Genomic DNA, 19,320 nt, shown 5'->3' with positions numbered 1-19,320 from the left:
TAATATCACTCTACATCCCTCTTCTTCCTGCTCAAGCTGTGGATGGCGGCTTCGTGGGTAAATTGGGAAGGGAGGAGGGAAACTGAAGGTGAGAATAGAGGCTGCAGGTACCAATGTGTCTGGCAGCATCACTCTCTCCTACCTCTGTCCTATCCCAGGAAAGGACTTGCCCCATCTCCCAATTTTCTACCACCTCCTTCTCACAGCTGAGTCCTGATCCTCTGGGTCTTTATTTTCAGGCAGCTGAAAAAGTGACTGAAGAAGAATTGATGACTCCTAAGCAGCCCAAGGAGCGAAAGCTCACTAACCAGTTCAATTTCAGTGAGAGGGCTTCACAGACCTTCAACAACCCTCTCCGGGTAGAGCAGCCCCCATCCTAGCCCCTTTACAGCTCTTCACTGTGCCTGGCAGGGAAGAAGCAGGCCTGACCCTGGCCTCAGCAGACCTCAGCCTGGTAGAGGTGACAGGACAACAGATGCCACAGTTTATCTCCCCAAGCAGAGCTGAGCATGTGTTCAGGACTCTCTGTAAGCCATCCAGGCAGGGGTTTAAAGGGAGTAACACGGAGGCTAGAGCCCCCAAAACTCCACTGGGAGGCTTAAACTGGATCTGGGCTTTGTAGAGGGGTAGAAATTAGGACTTGGGAGGAGAGGGGAAGTCACAATGTGTTTGGGGAACAGGAGGCCTAGGAGCCAGTTCAACTGAAGTTAATGATCTCGGTGATGGACCAGCTGGCAAAGGCCAGAAAGTTCTCTGACTCATAAGAGAGGCTCTTGAGAACCAGGTGGAGGGAGCCTCTCAGGGTTTCAGGTGAGAAACTCACATGTAAGGGCAGGGTTATACAGAAATTAATCTGAAGATGGAGGGCAAGGTCTACAGGGTGAGTTTTTGACAGTGCCTTGTTACCCTGTGTGGTCTCTATTCTGACATTTGGTAATCTGGGTGATGCACAATGGGAAGGGGGCGTATTCCCCTGGTAGAACCAGAGACCCTCATATTAGAGAGAAGCCTTCTCAGGGCGTGGGGTGTTAGTCTGATGACCTGCCAGAGGCTGACCTCTATGCCCTGGCCTGGCTTTCTGCAGATCTGTTCATCCCCTACTTGGAATGTGTCTTGGTTAAAATGGGCACAAACAGGATTCCCTGCCCCTACTTTCTAGCTTATAATTCTTCTGAGGGAGGCCAGAATGGACATAATATAGGCTTTGAATGCATCATTCAGTCCTTCACCCATGCCCCTCTTTACTTCCCCAGCTCTGTGTCCCACACCCATCAGCCCCAACCAACTCCTTCTCACTTAATCCAAACAGTACATCTTTGAGATGTACTGTTTGGATTAAGTGAGAAGGAGTTGAGGGCTTTCTGTAGGTCTCCTGTTGTCTTATTCTCCAGGAAAGAGAATGTCAGACGGAGCCTCCTCCCAGGACAAACTTTTCAGCCACAGCCAATCAGGTAAGACCCTGGGCCAGCCTGAAAACCCTTACCACCCACCTCTATGTATCCTTTCCTCATTGAGCAGCAAAGGCAACACTGGGTCAAGGGTTCCTCTGACAGTCTCCTCATCTACCAGCCTTCCTGCTCACTGTCCTGAGCATCCAGGCTCTGAACACCAGGCACATGAGACAGTAGGTCCCTATCCAGTGAGCTGTGGACCAGCCACATGACCCAAGGGCAAAGCTGTCCAGGCTGGAAACAGGCATGGCTTCTGGATGAAGCTTCCTCCGGGGCCAGGGGAGAACATTTGCTTCCTTGAACTCTCTGGAACCCGTGGCACCCTATGACTGACTCCTAAGCAGCCCAAGAAGTGTTAGTACTCTGATCCTGCCCTTCAGCAGCCTGCAGTGTTCCTGTAGCCCCCCTTCCCCTTCAAGTCCTCCTGGATGGCCACACTTATTTGAAGAGGCTATGGTGCCAGGAGATCTGATCTCAGACCTCACATTTTCTGTTCATACAGTAAGATCCTGAGCAAACCATGTCATTTTTAATGCCTCAGTTTTTTTCTCTGTAAAGAGAGGATGACAAGCTGCCTCACAGAGTTGTTGGAGGGTCTGAATGAGATTACAAAGGTTGAAGTACTTTTCAATGTGGAATATGAGATTGTGGGGGAATTTTTAAATGTAGGATGTGCCTATCTGACCTCCAGGTGGCAGTGACTGCCTAGCTCTAGGGAGCACACGGTGTGATGGGGACATTTACCCAGCCCCAGATCCTTGTTGCTTCCTCTGCTACTATCCTGGGGCTTTTCTTCCTGTCAGATCCACTTAGCAGAGGTTCCCTTACCTTTAATGATGAGGTGTGGTCAGTGCCATAGACAGCCAGCCCAAGCCAGTATGTTTATACCATGTCTAGGGTGGAGGTGGGAAGATGAAGATAGATAGATAGATAGATAGATTTATATATATATATACATAATATATATACATATATATGTGTATATATATATATCTCATATATATGTGTATATGTATATATCTCATATATATGTATATATGTGTATATATATATAATATATACATACATACATATATATGGATATATACATATATATACATATATATGATATATATATGTATATATATAATACATACACATATATATGTATATTTAAAATATACATATATATAAAATGTATATATATAATATATATACATATATGTCTATTTAATATATATATAATATATATACATATATTATATATTAAATATATAATACATATAAGAAATAAGACATGTTCCTTATTGAAAGCACTATAATATATATATTTATATAATATATAAAATATATTATATAAATATATGTATTTTTTATTTTTTTGAGACAAGGTCTTGCTGTGACTTCCAGGCTGGAGTTCAGTGGCACAGTCATGGCTCACTGCAACTTCTGCCTCCTGGGCTCAAGCAATCCTCCCACCTCAACCTCCTGAGTAGCTGGGACCACAGACGCATGCCACCACACCTGTTTAATTTTTGTATTTTTGGTAGAGATGGGGTTTTGCCATGGTGCCCAGGCTGGTCTCAAACACCTGGGCTCAAGTAATCCACCTGCCTCAGGCTCCCAAAGTGCTGGCATTACAGGTATAAGCCACTGTGCCAGCCTATTTTTAAAATATTCTAATTCAGAGTCTTATAAATCACCAACAAAAAAATGGGAACTGGCCTGATGTTTGCCCATTTGTTCTGCCTGCTGGGGGCTGCATGCTAGAACAATGTTGATCTCCAACTAACCCAGCCTCTGAGTTTCGGAGTAGATAAATCCAGCCCAGAGATGTCCTTATAACTCTTTCATTCTTGTTCTAGAGCTGGTGGTTTGCAGGGAAGACGGGTATTGAATACATAATTCCAATGGGTCAAGTAGAGGATGCTTGTGGCCAGGGTTAATATGACCAACTTCTTAAGTCTTGAAGGCTGAAAAGGGCTGTCTGGGTAAAGATTACCTTACAATGATCCTTCTCATCTCACCCTTGCTTAGTGGGAGATCTATGATGCTTACGTAGAGGAACTTGAGAAGCAGGAAAAGACCAAAGAGAAGGAGAAGGCAAAGACCCCAGTGGCTATAAAAACAGGGAAGATGGCCATGAGGAAGCTGACATCTCTGGAGTCTCAGGTTTGGTGTTAGTTCCTATAGCTCTGCCACAGAATTCTGAATGAGACCTTGGCCTCTGGGTAGACAGAAGCCTGGCTGTCGGGGAGGGTTTCAAAGATGCTTATATCAGGGGCTAATGTTGAGGTATAAATAGTTCTTTCCTTAGGGGAAGATATGAGGAGAGCTACAAATGCCTCTAGCATTCCATACCTCCCTCCAGTTCAATATATCTGGAGGCTAGCAGGATTTTAGAATTATATAGAAGACATGTTTCTTTTTGAAAGAACTATATGCCTTCTGGAAGAGCTGAGGAGTCTGCTTAGGGTGGGGGTGGGATGTGAGGATAAGGTGCCACTTCCCTGGGCAAGGGCTTATAGGATTTGGGAAAGTGAGATGCTTTTTCACTTTCAGTACTTGGGTTTACTTGTGCCCTATACTGTAGGTGAATCTTCAGGGCCAGGAGCCAGATCAGAGATGATCACAGGTACCATCAATGCTAGGCCAATGGGTTTGACCACCCTGGGCTATATTTTCCATGAAGAGCCACATAGAAGTCATTATAAAGGTCATGGTTGGGAGGCTCACTGGGGGTCTAGCCAGCATAGGTTTGGGATCATCATGGGAGTCATAGTGATGCATCTATAGGGAGTCACTGAAGGGAAGGTCAACACATGGAGACGCTGGAGGGCCACATTTGTCCCTTTAACAGAGAGAAATCAGGATCAGGAACCAGTGTGGATCAGGATGGGTTTGACTTGCAATGGTATGGGAGGGACAATGTCCACAGGAATCTGGGGACTGGTTTCAGCACCTCGGAGAGTTCCCATGGCTGCTCTGGAATAGTGGTTCTGCTCTACTTCAGAATCGAAGCTAGACCAGATAAAGGAGGTGCTGCTTTCTATGCCTGAGGTGTGTCCGCTTCCACTCAATTCTGTTTCATTATCCTGATAATATCACATTTTAGGGGAAGTTTAAGAGTCCCCTGCCTTGGCTTTACAGGAACTGTCTGAATGCTGTTTTATTCAATCTAGGTATTAAGTACCTAGTGATATGGCCATGCTGGGTACTGGCACTCTGAGGTGAAACTCCTGCCCTGAGAGTTACTCTGTGCAGACCCTTGGCTTCCCCTGATCCATTCTTTAGAGGTTAGAGGCTTCACGGGCGCCACTTGCCTAGGTCAGGGTTCACATGAAGATCCATCAGGGATTATGAGCTCTGTGCTGAGACCCATGGTTGGAGAAACCTCAACTGTAATTGCTAGGACCCAGAAACCAGAAGAAAAGTCCCTGTGGCTGAGACTAGAATCTGACCTGTGTTCTAAGCCTTGCTAGAGTTGGTGTCTAACATCCTCAGGGATGAGGGACAACTCCTCTCCATGACACCGGACTCTTCAAGCTTACCTGACTTGGAAAAAAGACTATGATACAAGCAGATTCCACCCTCTGGACCAAGATTCCACACTGGAGGCAGGACACCCTCCCCCAGTCCCACCCAGCAATTGCCTTGGTGTGCAACCTCTCCCCAGGGCAATAACTAGAAATCCTAAGTACTGGGCCAGGCTGTCTGTGCAACACAGTGGGAGAGACAGTCACCTTCCCAATTGCCCAGGCTCAGTGCTTGAGCAGAGTGATACCCCTTCTTCAAAGAACGGGGTCTGATTATGTGGGTAGAAAACTCAAATGTGCTAGAGGGGAGAAAAGAGAAAAACTTAATGATACCCTATAGGAAGGGCCTCCTTGGTGGACCTCAGGTCTCTGTCTTGTCAGTGATTTGGGTGAATTCACAGAAATCAAAGCAAGTTTGTCTGATCAGAATTATTAGGCAAGAATGGAGGAAAAGGCTCACAGGCCCACAAGTTTAGTCAGAACTAATAAAGATATATGGCTGCTCCAGTAGCATAGTATCTGGGACAAGGAAGTGACAGCCCACAACACTCTCCTCAGAACACAACTGGAAACCTGCGTCTCCCAGGAACAGGAGAGGAGTGGTCAGGCTGGGGAGGCACTGGCTGGCTGTGTGGGTCTCAGAGCATGGGCCCTGGAGCCTACAGACCTGGGTTTATATCCTGGCTTTGCTGTTTTTTAGCTCAGTTTTTGTGGAACCTCAGTTTCTTCATCTGTAAAGACACCCTAATGATACTACTTTGCAAGATTGTCATGGAACCTAAGATAATACTAGTGCAGCCCCTAACATACCACTTTTGTGCTACTGATCAATAAATGGTAGCTATTGTTATTGATATGCCATGTCATGACTGATGGAGCTGGGAAGTCACCCGAGGGAATGCTGACTTGAGGGCGTGTGGCTCTGTCCTCCTACCTCAAAGGAACTATCATCAATCACCCAGTTCCTTGTGGCCAGAGGACAGAGTTAGGCCCATAGGTGGAAGGTGCAGGGAGGTAGTTTCAGCTAACTGGCTATCTGGCCACAGAAAACACTTGCCAGGAAGCTGCTGAGGGGAGATGATTCCTGCTCTGGGTCGGAGAATAGAGTATAGCTGGGACCAGGTGAACTCTGAGGTCTGTAACTGTAAGACTCCAATGAATGTCCTCCTTGTTCAGTTTTCTAGGATGGTCAGTTTTCTAAGATAAACTTGGAGTCTCTTTCAGCCATGGCAAAAGGTTCTCAAAGGTCAGTCTCCCAGAAGTGACTTCATAACCCTCCGCCGCACTACTCTGCATGTTTCCTCAGACACCATCACCGCCAGGAACTGGGTTAAAGATTAACATGTATTATTATATTTGACTATCACAATGACCTGATGAGGCAGACACCACCATCCACCCCAACTTACCAGGAGGACTCTGAGACTCAGAATCTAAGTAACTTGCCAGAGGTTGCCACCAGGTTCTAATTGGTGGGATGGGATAGGTGTGCAGGTCTGTGTGGCTCTAGAACCCATTCTCTTTTTTTTTTTTTTTTTTTTGAGACAGAGTCTTGCACTGTCACTCAGGCTGTAGTGCAGTGGTGCGATCTCAGCTCACTGCAATCTCCACCTCCTGGGTTCAAGCAATTCTCCTGCCTCAGCCTCCCGAGTAGCTGGGAATACAGGCGTGCACCACCACGCCCAGCTAATTTTTTTGTATTAGTAGACACAGGGTTTCACCATGTTGACCAGGATGGTCTCGATCTCCTGACCTTGTGATCTGCCCGCCTTAGCCTCCCAAAGTGCTGGGATTACAGGCATGAGCCACTATGACTGGCCAAACCCATTCTCTTGACTGCTACCTGATGCTGCTGTTCCAGGGAAATTGAATCCTCGGGAGCCATGGGCCTGGCCCCCTGGCCCCACTCTGGAGGGCTGCCCACTCAGCTGGCTCACTCCTGCCACCTACCCTAAACCCTCTGGGCCTTTCCTGTCAGTTCCAAGCTCTTTGCTCTTCTGTCAGCCTACCCAGTACCTCATCTTGTGGATTTATGGAATTTCACACAATGGCAAGCTTCCTTTTGTTCAAGATGAGTCACGTTTTCCTGATTTTAAGCTTCCTGCTTTCTCATTAGTCTGGGCTGTGGGGAGGGCCTGGAATTGGGAGTCTCAGCTCTGCCTTGTACTCTGTGTGTATAAGCATATCTCTCCCCTCTTTGGTCCTTGGTGTCTTCCTCAGCCTTTGACTGAGTAAGGACTGAAACCAGATGAACACTAAGGCCTTTAATGGGAGTCTCGTCATTCTCTGAGCTGGTAAAACTTTTCTGCCTTCACCAAAGAAGGCTCCAACCTGCCCTTGTCTGCTCTCCCCTCCAGACCCTTCCCAGGCTATTTTCAATGCCCTGTTTTGTGCCCAGAGATAGGCCTTCTCTAAAACAAGTCCAGAATGAAAAGCATGAAGCAGGTTCTACCCAGGGGCCAAATATATCAGCTCAGACCCTTTGTGCCACTTGTGAGGTAGGAGTTCCTGGAAGAGAGTAGTGGCATGAGCTGGGCCTTGAGACATGCAGAGAAACCTTTACAGAGCTGTCTGGGTTAAGTGGTGTCAGAGAGGCACTGCTGAAGCAATTGCAAGTGTGACATGGCTCAGGACATATAACCTTGCCAGGTGCTAGTTTCTGAGGACCTGAGGTTTCTGTATCCCCACAGATTGATGATATCACCAAAGTGTCCCAAGCTGCTAAGATCATGGAGCGGATGGTCAACCAGAATACATATGATGATATTGCTCAAGGTAAGAGTTGAAGTGCTGGCAACCACTATTATTGCCTGTATTAAAAATTTCTCATAAAAGGTTGGGTTATTTGGGTATCTCATGCTAGGTCCTATAGGTGCAAGTGGAGAAAAAATGGATGTCACTGGGGAGACAAGACTTATGCGGATTAACCATGACTGATGGCATAAGAAACAATGGGTATACTGATGAGATCTGACAATGGTGCAGCAAAGAATACCTGCACATTGGTGATCCAGTCTCATCTTCCTGATAACCCTGGGAGGCAGGCAGAGCAGAGACTTACCCTTACTCTACACATGAGGAAGCTAAGGCTAAGGCCACCTGACTAGTGAGTGGCAGACCCAAATAGAGGTCTTGAGCTTCCTCATTCTATTCCATGTACTCCACTCAGTGCACCTTGGGAATGCTATATGTGCCAGAATGTATGGGGTAGACAGAAACCACTCTGGGATCCTCATGTAGGAAAGAAGGAAAGTGAGGGATGAGTGGGAGTAGTCAAGGAGGCTTTGGAGAGGGCTGAGCTAGATGCCAAGGGAGAAGTGGAGTGTGAGAGGGAAGATAGCTACAGGGAGGATGTTCTGGGCAGGGATGTCATGAGCAGTGTCTTGGCAGTGAAACTGAGTAGGAATGGACTCTGGGGACAAAAAGCAGCAGGCTCCCTGACCCAAATAGGGCTTCGTTGAAAAGAGGTGAGAGTTCAGGCAGGAGAAGTGGTTGGAGCCTGTTTATGAAAGGCCTTGAATATCATGCAAGGAATATGAGCTATCTCTGCAGACAGTTCAAAGAACTGAAGCTTTCTAGGCAGGGACACAGCTTGATGAGAGCAAGGCTGGAGGAGGGTGTGATTGGGTACAATGCAGGGCAGAAATGAAGGTGAAGTTCAAATGTGGGGTGGAATAGGCCTTATCACCCCTGACCCAGCCTGTGTCTTAAGGGATGGAGAAAAGGGAACAGCTATAATAGTGAGAAACAAGCTCCAGCATTCACTGGGAGTGTCCTGTGTTATCAGGCATTGTGCTGTGCAATTTATATGTTGTTATTTTGTTTGTTCCTGATAGCCACACTGTGAGGTGAATACCATTATCATCTCCATTTTATAGACAAGGAACTCAGGCTGGGATGTTGCCACTTTTTCAAAGTCACAGCTAACATAAGGTGTGAGTGGTGGAATCAGAACTCGAAACAGGCCCCTTGGATCCATAGCCTAAGCACTTCACCACTAGGCTGCAAAGCCACTGAGCTGGAAGAGACATTTCAAATAAACACACTCAATAGATCTATCCTGGTGATTAATTAGTGATGAGGTGAAGAAAGAGATTGATTCAGAAATGCTTAAATCCTGGGGGCCTGGGAAATTCTGGTGTCTTTGACAGTGTCAGGGAAACAGAATCCTTCCCATGGCATGAACAGCAAATTCCCAAGTGGCTTGTATTTCCCTAAGAGGTTGTGCATTTATTTGGAGCAGCTGCCTTCCCAGAGTTGGCAGTTCCTCGACACTGGCTGGTCTCCTTTGCTGACAGCCTAGGACTCTTCTTGGTGACTTGATGCTCATTGCTCACCCATGGGATACAGAAACCAGGGCTGCCAAAACCAGCAGCCTAAACAAGCCCCCTCGTTATCATTCAGGCTGGAAAACGATCTTGAGTGCTTTTCAAAGCTGTCAAAGAACACAACAGCTGTGAATGAGTTTGTCACTCACACAGCTTGGCTTCCTGAAACCCAGCCTCTGCAAGTGGCCCACCAAAGGGCTGCAAACCTGATTAATATCCATGGAGAAATTGGCCTTGGTGAACCACTTTCATTTATAAGAACACAGTCACATAAAAATGCACTGAACTTTGATTTTTTTAATTGCATACTCTTTCCCCTTTGGGAAAGTGTAATCATGAAGGAGACATGAAAATAGAGAAGTGTTACCAATTAATCTCTGCTCTGAATTGAAGTCTTTTCAAAGATAACCCAAGCTGGGGAATCTCTGATGTGATCAAGGCTCACGCCTCTCTGACCACTGGAATCTTTTTCGTCCTGAGACATTTTTGAGGTTTGAGTGAAGTCCCACAACCTCAAGGCATGGGCACTATAGGAGATATCAGGGCGATGCCTAGGCGTGTCCTTGGCTTCATTGAATGACAGGATTCATTTTCTAATTGGTCACATTTTGTTGACAGAAGACCAAGAACTACTTCACTTCTGTTGATTAATTTCACTGCATTCTTTAAACAGTTTTTTGGTTGTCTGTTTTGTGGCTGGCCCTGTGCTAGGCACTGGAGATCCAGAGATGAATACACATGCTTCCTGCTCTTCAGGTTCTGTCTTGTAGGGGAGACAGGCAAAAGGATAGAGGCGACCTAGTGTGACAGATGTTTCAGTAGAGGAGAGGCAGGGCTGGAACAGAGGAAGAAACTACTGCTCAAAAGAAAATTAAGGCCTTACAGAAGAAGAGGAGTTTAATCTAGATCTAGAGTGAGTAGGAGTTTGCCAGGAAGAACAGGACATCTTAGACATGAAAACACACAGAACAGGAGACAACTAGACTCATTGGCATGATTTGATATGGAGGGGACATGAACAGCTGACTAGAAAAAATGTGGAAGTGGGGGCCGGGCGTGGTGGCTCACGCCTGTAATTCCAGCACTTTGGGAGGCCGAGGCGGGTGGATCACGAGGTCAAGAGATCGAGACCATCCTGGTCAACATGATGAAACCCCGTCTCTACCTAAAAATACAAAAAATTAGCTGGGCATGGTGGCACGTGCCTGTAATCCCAGCTACTCAGGAGGCTGAGGCAGGAGAATTGCCTGAAGCCAGGAGGCGGAGGTTGTGGTGAGCTGAGATCGCGCCATTGCACTCCAGCCTGGGTAACAAGAGCGAAACTCTGTCTCAAAAAAAAAAAAAAAAAAAAGAAAGAAAGAAAAAGAAAAAATATGGAAGTGCCGGCCAGGAGCCTTGGTTTGATCTCCTCTGCAAGGAGAGCCATTGAGGGGCTTTCAGTGGAGTGAGGAAAGGGGTGTGGTGAGGTGATTTGTTTGTTCTCACTCTGGTTGTTCTATGAAACAAGGGTTGGAGGAAGAGTTACTGGGGGTAGGAGACCAGTTAGAAGGATGTTGTCATAATACAGATGATGGATGTTGGGGCCTGAACCTGGGCGGGGGCTATGGGTTTGGAGAGAAGTGAATGAATTAAAAATATAGTCAGAAGGAAAATATGAGAAATGATGGAAAGAGATCAGTCAAGGATTACTCAGTTTCTGGTTTAGACAAGTGGAAGAATGGGGCATCTATCTAACTTAAAGAAAATGGGAGGCAGAGACAGTTTATGGGCAGGAGATGAAGTTGAGTTCAGAGAACCCATGGGGGACCCAGGCAGCTTCAAAATAGTGAGGCTTGGCTGTGGATATGAAAATGGGCTGCATTTTAGGGATTTTGGAGGCAGAATTAATAGAACTATTAATCAGCTCCTGGCAGCTGAACCCTTGAAATTTGGCTGCTCCAAATGGAGCCTCCTGAAGTGCTAGGGAAACACATGGGAACAAGGGCTGCAAAACCTGGGATTTTATCCAGGTAGACGTGGCTGCTTTATTGTAATGTACCTCCAACAACAACAGTGACGGTAACAGTAGCTAACACATAGAGATTACCATGTGCTAGGCATTTTTCTAAGCTCTTTGCATATATTAACTCGATTACTATATCCTCACAACAGAGCTCTGAGATAGGTAGTATTATTATTTCCACTCTAAAACAGAGGTTCATTGTTTTGCCCAAGGAGGTACAGACAGTAAGTGGTAGACCTTGGTTTGCCATAAAGTAGCAGTTCCAGGGCTGACTCTGCCTGTGTATGTGTAAGATTTTAAGTACTACGAGGATGCTGCTGACGAATACCGGGACCAGGAGGGTACCCTGCTGCCGCTCTGGAAGTTCCAAAATGACAAAACCAAGCGCCTGTCCGTCACCGCCCTCTGCTGGTAGGTATAGGAATTGCAGCAAACCCAGAGCCCCTGAGTGCCCTCTACATGCCAGACCCCCAGTAGCCCCTTCTGCACTTAACCACCTTGAGTATGACATGTGGCAGTATGAAAAAATATGGAACTTGGATTCTAATGAGATCACGAGACCACCCCCAGGACTCCCAGTTGGTGAGGGTCTAAGCTGGGGAATAGATGTCTGTAGTGTAGTTAGTCAGTGCCCATGGGAAGCCCCTTGTCCACAGGAAGGCCATGTTCATTTCCTATGCCAATGGATTCATATTTTTTTTGCAGGAATCCAAAGTACAGGGATCTGTTTGCAGTGGGATATGGCTCCTGTAAGTGATCTGGCTATTCATTTATTTGTTCATGTAAACAGCAAACACTAAGTACCTACTCTGTGCAGGGCTCTTTGCCGGTTGTAAGAAATACAAAGATGGCTTGGACATAGTTACTGCCCGCAGGGGGCTCACAGTCTAATGGGGAAGACCCACAATCCTACTGACAATTAGTGCTGGGTGAAGGAATATTCTAAGCTGGATGTGCCAATGGAGCCTAGAAGGAGTTATTCTGACGAGAAAGAGGGGAGAACATTTCCGGCAGAGGGACCCACAGATGCAAAGGCTTGGAGGCATGACGAATGTGGCAGAATATGAAGCTGCTGGCGGGGCCAGGGTCAGCCTTCAAAGGGCCTGGTAAGCCATTCCAAAAAGCTTAGACCTTCTGAGGGGAAACCACTGAAGGAATTCAAGAAGGACAGAGACATGACCAGTGCATGGAGGAATTGCAGGCATTGCAGGTGTGAGACTGGAGGCCAGGAAACCAGTTAGGAGACTGGTGCAGGCATCCCAAGGAGAGAGGACAGGACCTTACCACACAGTGGAGTGGAGGAGGCCCCCTTCCTGCGTCCTCCTCAGGCCTTCCTGATTTGGGTGGGTGGGGGCCTAGGAGATGGGAGCCCCTGAGCTTTAGTAGCCCACTGCTGTCCAGAGTGTGCCCACCCCTGCCAGTTACCCACCTGAGGTCAGTAGGCAGCACAGTGGAAACTGTGTCCAGGCAATTTGCTTTCCCTTCATGTGACTTGGTCCCAGTAGAAGCCCCTAGTGCTGTGCTGGCCTGGACATTCCTCCTTCCCAACGGGAGAGGGCCCTACACTTCGCAGTAGTCTCAGCTCCCCAGTGCTAACAGCTTCTCTGGCTGGGAGGATCAGCTTCTGCAAACACAAAAACCTTTCCGTTCTCCAAGCTGCTGCTGGCTGGCAGGCATACAAGCTCTCAGTCACTGCCCCTCAGACTGCCTGTCCGCCCATTCTTTGACCAGGATGGGGAGGGGGAGGGGGTGTTTGTCATTCCTCTCAGGGAGGAGATCTTGGAGCTGCTCCCAGTCTTGTGGTCTGGGCCGCCTTTGAGGATGCCCTAAATGCCTGCTTTATGTCCCCACTCCTGAGGGTGGGCTGCTGCCAAGTGGAAAGTGCCCTCCCCCCTCTGGCAGGGAACGAGCACATTCCTCCCCCTCTGCTGCAGCTACTGGGCCTGGAACGGGGCCTGGGGGCTGGGCAGGCCCTTCCAGGAGTGGGTGTGGACCCTCCTGTGAGGCTGCTCTCAGCCCAGGCTCTCTGCCCAGGATTGAGGCAGGGGTGTAGGGGTTGCTCCCCAGAAGGAGGGAGGAGAAACTGCTTCAGTTTTAGCCCCGTCCTCCTCCCACCCAGGTTCAGAAGCAGGCTCAGCTGGTCAGGGTCATGTGGAGGCTGTTGTGGGGGCTGGGGGGCTGGTCAACTTTGGGCAGGAGCAGTAGAGTAACTCACCTCCCACCAGCAGATGACCTCAAGCCTGACAAGCCCGCAACGTCCTTTGAGTAGGTGCTTACCTGGGAAAGGTCTCTTTGTCCTTCCTTGATCCTGTTAGCTACATCCATGTGCCTGAGTGGTACCCATAATCAGCTACAGTCCTAGGGGTGGAGGTGTCACTTCCAGTGACATACCTGGGACCAGAAGCCTCTCTGAGCCTTGGTTTCTTCATCAGTGACACAGAAAGGCTGACAACCTGCCAGACCTCCATTCCAGGGCTATTGTGAGGTACGCTTGAGAGAGAAGTAAACATGCTGCAAGTGGAGGAACCACCTACACATAAAGGACAATCACTGCTGATTTGTCTGTCATTCTTTCCCCTAGCTTTCCTGCAGTACCCTCAGGGGGCCTAAGCAGAAAAGGGGGCTGTGGGGACAGAGGGGAGTCTCTTAGGGAGCAGGGCCCAGTGGCAGCGGCAGTGGTATTGGCTTTTGTTGTCACTGGTTCAGGGGTTGTTGGCTAGCTGAGCATCTATTCTCCAGAGCCTTGCATATCTCAGAACCACCTACAGAGGCCTGAACAGAGCCAGGCTGGGCTGGGACTCAGGAAGACCCCTGCATCCATCCTGAGCTTGCCTCCGGGAATCCCATGCTCTTGAGTGCCTCCATAGGAGAAAGAGGGCGAAGCTGGGGCAGGCAGAAGGCACCCTAGCTGCTGGCTGTGGGTCATTGTGAGGAGCAGCTGGTCTCACCAGCATCCATCACACTGTCTTTGGAAGCTCCAGATACCACCCTCCCAGAATCAGATTTTGCCTCATGAGGACAAACACTGGAGTGAGAATTTGGATTTGTTGTTGGGTTTGACTCTGGTGCGCTTAGTTTAGACCTCATAAACCTCCTTTTTTTATTCCCAGATATTTATTCTGTGACTCAGCCAAATATAACTTTGGCAGGGGTAGGTATGTACCCTAGGAAGGACTGGGGCCAATCCCTCATTTCTGGGATAGGCCAGTTTAGTTGGAGCCAGCCAGGAACAAGCAGGTAGAGAAAAGAAAATCTGGGCAATTGCCTGCAACAGCACAGAAATATACCCTCATGCGTCCCCTCTATCGCTGCTGGGTACCAGGTAGTGGGCACATTAGACTGCTTAAAGGGCAAAGATTGGGATGCCCCCTAGGACCAGGTTCCATGTTGCCAGCAGAGTGGAGAAAGAGGCTGTCAGTAGGTACAAAGCAGGTGGAGGAAGGTTGGAAGGCAAAGGAACTAGCCCAGGAAGATATGGCCTTGGGACTGCTGGGATGCAATTATGTCAGCCGGCTGTACTGAAGGGGTCCTTTCCAGCCCATTAGCCAGTTCATAGCAGGGACACAGGGACTCCTCAAGGTCTGCCAGGCACGGATAGTGGAACAGATCAGGATGCTCTGTGTGATCCTGAGGCTGTTACACAGGAGATGGGGCAGGAAGCTTTCCAGAGAGCCACATATTGGAAGAGCAGGGGAGCCAGCTGTCCCCAAGCCCAGCCTCTCTCTGGGGACAGCACCCTCGAAAGGGGCCAACATCAGGCTCTGAGTTCCAGCACTAAATCTATTTGTACTTTGTCCCACCACTCATCCTGGCCTGTCCCTGAGCCTGCCCAGGCCAGAGATACATGTGTAGGGATTTAAATCTTTCCTGATCATTTATTTGTCAGCTTCACTAATTAAGCAGTGTTAATTTCATTTACTGAAAATGGAAATTCATCCACCTCATTTCTCCTCATTCATCCTCCACACACAAAATCCATCACTCCTCTGCTGCAGGCTGCGTAAAATTTACAGGACTAATTATGTTGTCAGGTCTCTTTGTAAATACAGTCCATAAAGGCCACTGTGCTTGCTGGGTTGTAGTGCAAGGGCATTCCCGTTGTTAGTTTAATTACTGGTTAGTTATTTAGGTTCTCAAATGTTTGCCTCATTTTCCCTAAATCAAATTAAATGTCCCGCTTGATGTATTCTGTCTCTAAGGCCTTGCTTTTATTTCCACACTGTTTAAATATGACTTTGAATTGAATGAGAGTGCCTGGAAAAGCCCAGCTGCTCAAGAGACTGAGCCCAGCTTGGCACCATGGCCTCTGGGCCATGCTTGAGGTTTTGAACCCTCTAGCAACTGATACCCTTTTTAGAGCAGCCTTGGGCTGGTCCCCTGCCTTTGGAAACTATGAAGGTCCTAACACAAGCAGCATTTCTGTTCCTGGAGTCCAAGGTGGCAAGGCTGAGGTATAGGAAATGGAGAGAAGGTTTCATTATTGTCATCAGAGGAGCCAAGGAGCATTACATCCATCCAGCTGACTTCTAGAGGGATGGCTTCCAAACCATCCCAGAAAAAAAAAGTACCATCTATGAGAGCCTCTCTCTCTAATTCCTAAAAGTAGGTTTTGGTCATTTTTCCCTAAATGTCTACCATATTAGTTTCCCACTGCTTCTGTAACAAACTACCACAATTTTAATGGCTTAAAATAACACAAAATTATCATATAGTTCTGGAGGTCAGAAGTCCAAAATAGGTTTCATGGAACCAAAACCAGGTGGTAAGAGGGCTGCATTCCCTCTGGAGGCTCCAGGAGAGCAGCCGTTTCCCTGTCCTTTCCAGTTTCTACAGGCTGCCCACATTCCATGGCTTGTGGCCCCCTTCCAGCAAGCAATCAAATCATTCTGACATCGGCTTCTATGGTTTCATCTCCTTCCCTGACTCTCTTGCCTCCCTCTTTCCCTTATAAGAACCCTTGTGATTACATAGAGTCTACCCAGATAATCCAGGATAATCTCCCCATCTCAAGGTCTTTAACTTAATCACATCTGCAGAATCCCTTTTGCCATGAAAAGTGACATATTTATGGGTTCAGGGGATTAGGATCTGGACATCTTTGCAGAGGGGCCCTATTTTGCTTACCACACGCCCCCTCCAAGTGCCTTTTTGCATGACTTAATAAGGGAGTCATTAAACAGCTGCTGTCTTGGAGCTAGTCCTGGGCTAGACTCATTTAGGACAGCACAGGAAGAGAGGAAGCCTGCTGTCAGTCAGTGGCTGGACTGGTATCCTTGTCTCTGTAGCCTGGCATCTACTTCCTCCTGTCCTTGCCTGATACCGCTATATGCCCTCTGCTTTGGCAGAGTGCCCCCAGGTGGAGTCTGCAGCAGCCTTCCTCCTCTCCAGCTCCGGCTCCCCTGAGCTTGATGAGGAGGCTGGGAGGACTGAGCTGGTGGCAGGAGGGCTGGAACTATGTTCATGACTACATATCGGGATGGGTGCCAAGTATACAGAAAATGAAAGAAAGAGTGGGAGGCACTCCCTTGACATGGGGCTGATGGGGACAAGGGCCTCTGCTGAGTGGTCCATTGTTGGTCACCAAAAACTGTGCCCAAGCCAGGTGGGCCTGTGGAAGCCTGAATGGCTGGCCTGGGACTTCTGGATTTGGGACGCGTGCCTAGATCTAGAGCTCAGGCTGCACCTGGAACTGTGGGGATATGCTCATACGTGGCTAGTTTGGGACTCACTGTAGACAATTCCATGTTCAAGCTTAACCTGTACTTGGCAGGGGGGAGGGGTACATGGGCATTATCCGGGCATCTATGGAAAGCTGCCTGCCCCTGGGCTGGGCATCCAAACCCCCACTGAGGGTACTGCTCCTTCCCAAGCTCACACATCTTCTTCACTTAGAAGCTCTCTGAGTCCACATCCCCCTTTCCTGCACCTTGGGGAGAATAAACCTAGTCACCTTGATTGGTTGTAGATCCTTCCATGAACTTTGAGAAGGGAAAAGTCAGATCTCATAAATTCACTTCACAGATGGAAAAGATAAAGTCCAGAGAGGAATCTCACACTCTCTGGAGTGTGAGACCGACATAAAGCAGAGCAGGGCTTGCCCATCTAGTGGGGTAGGGGTGAGGGGCTTCCCGGGCAGGGCAGTTGGATCCTCCAACCTCAGCTGCCCATCTTCCCTGGGTAGATGACTTCATGAAGCAGAGCCGGGGCATGCTGCTGCTCTACAGCATGAAGAACCCCAGTTTCCCTGAGTACATGTTCAGCAGTGACAGCGGCATCATGTGTCTCGACATCCACGTGGACCACCCCTACCTTGTGGCAGTGGGCCACTATGATGGCAACGTGGCCATTTACAACCTCAAGAAGCCCCACTCCCAGCCCTCCTTCCGCAGCTCAGCCAAGTCTGGCAAGCACACAGACCCTGTGTGGCAGGTCAGCCTCAAACCAGGGTAGGAGGGGTGGGGACGGGACCAGCGTGTGGGCCTGGAGCCACTGGAGGAGGGAGGGACCTTGGGGAGGAGAGGACCACAGGCAGGGGGATGAGGATGGCAGGTACCAGCAGTCCAGGATCTGGGTGTGAGAAAAGGCAGAAAAGAACAGAAGGTGAAAATCAGGAGGCAAGAGGGTCTCCAGTGAGAGCTGGGGTCTGCTGCCCCAGACCACCCCTCAGGAAGGCCCCATCTGTTTGCCAAGGATCTCTTAGATGTGGCGATCAGTAACTCAGAAGTCATAGCTGGAAGCTTCCAGGGCCTGACAGGCTCCAGCTGAGTACAGTGGACCCTTGGACAATGTGGGGATGAGGGACACTGATCCCCACACACAGTCAAAAATCTGTGCATAACTTTGGAGTCCTCAAAAACAATAGCTTACTTTTGACCAGAAGCCTTACTGACAACATAAACAGTGAAATAACACATATATTGTGTGTTATGTATGTTTTATATACTCTATCCTTATAATTAAGCAAGTAAATATGTTAGGAAAATCATAAGGAAGAAAATATATTTACTGTTCATTAAATGTAAGTGGATCATCCCAAAGGTCTTCATCCTCGTCATCCTCACATTAAGGAGACTGAGGAGGAGGAGGAAGAGGAGGGGTTGGTCTTGCTATCTCTGGGGTGGAAGGGCAGAAGAAAACCTGTGTATAATTGGACCCATGCAGTTCAAAGTTGTTGGTCAAGGGTCAAGTGTATGTTAAAGACCAGGTCCTTGTCCACAAGCTTCCTCAACTCCCCACACGGCTTTTCATCTGCCATCTGGGCTAGATCTGGGGAAACTCCCAGATGGGTAGGTGCTGCTAGTTGCCTGCCCTTGGGTGGGAATGTAAGGCCTGGTAGGCCAGGTCTGCCATTGAGCCTCTCTGTAGCACCCCCTCTTCTCCAGACAGGCTTAGAGTGGTGCGTGGGGCCTCTGCAGAAGTTTGGCACCAGTCTGGAACCATTACCTGGACAGTGGGGCTGGATTTCACCCTGACTCTGTATTTCCCATCATATTCCACTGGGCGCAGATTTCAGTTTCACTCTCAGAGGGTCTCTTACTTAGCTGTGGCTTGGCAGGCCCTTCCTTATTGTGTCCCAAAGATCCCCTTCCTTCAAAGGCTGTGTACTCTTTTCCCATGGGCAGATCTGGGAGGATCTAAGGATGAATTTCTGCCTCACATTGCTCAAGGTCTCTGGGCACATCAGGTAGCACTGGGAACTCTGTCTTCTCTTCTTTTGCTTCCCTCTTGCCCTGACAGTCTGCAGCCAAGCTCTGTACTCCTGCCTCTTACAGCCCTGAGCTCCCTGAGACATGTGGACACCTGCCCTGGCACTGACAGGCCTGAGCAGAGGGAGGACTGCCCAGGCACAGGGGCCATGGTGCCCTCTCAGCTTTATCCTTTACCCAGAGCCTGGGGCAGAGGGTGGGAGGGAGGCAGACCCTCCTGCCATACACCCTCCCTAGCTACTCTCCAACAAAGCAGAGACCAGAGGTTGTAGCCTCAGGAGTTTTCTCTACCAAAAAGTCCACCTCCCAATTCATCAG

The 19,320-nt window shown here is 48.5% G+C and overlaps 1 protein-coding gene across 1 annotated transcript in view; it reads left to right on the top strand.

Annotated features, from left to right (window-relative positions):
* DNAI1 (dynein axonemal intermediate chain 1) overlaps positions 1 to 19,320 on the top strand; it is a 64,236-nt gene that overhangs the window by 32,679 nt on the left and 12,237 nt on the right. The window contains exons 7-13 of the mRNA XM_012463240.2: positions 240 to 359; positions 1,392 to 1,451; positions 3,468 to 3,602; positions 7,657 to 7,741; positions 11,590 to 11,707; positions 12,002 to 12,045; positions 17,478 to 17,725. Coding sequence (XP_012318663.2) covers positions 240 to 359; positions 1,392 to 1,451; positions 3,468 to 3,602; positions 7,657 to 7,741; positions 11,590 to 11,707; positions 12,002 to 12,045; positions 17,478 to 17,725 — 810 coding nt within the window. The remainder of the gene's footprint in view (positions 1 to 239; positions 360 to 1,391; positions 1,452 to 3,467; positions 3,603 to 7,656; positions 7,742 to 11,589; positions 11,708 to 12,001; positions 12,046 to 17,477; positions 17,726 to 19,320) is intronic.

The sequence above is a fragment of the Aotus nancymaae genome, unplaced genomic scaffold (assembly GCF_030222135.1).
Source record: "Aotus nancymaae isolate 86718 unplaced genomic scaffold, 86718_ANA_hifiasm-v0.15.2.pri h1tg000003l, whole genome shotgun sequence".
In the NCBI taxonomy this organism is placed as follows: domain Eukaryota; kingdom Metazoa; phylum Chordata; class Mammalia; order Primates; family Aotidae; genus Aotus; species Aotus nancymaae.
Note: the sequence above shows the minus strand (reverse complement) of the source record. Positions and strands in the feature narration are given on the sequence as shown.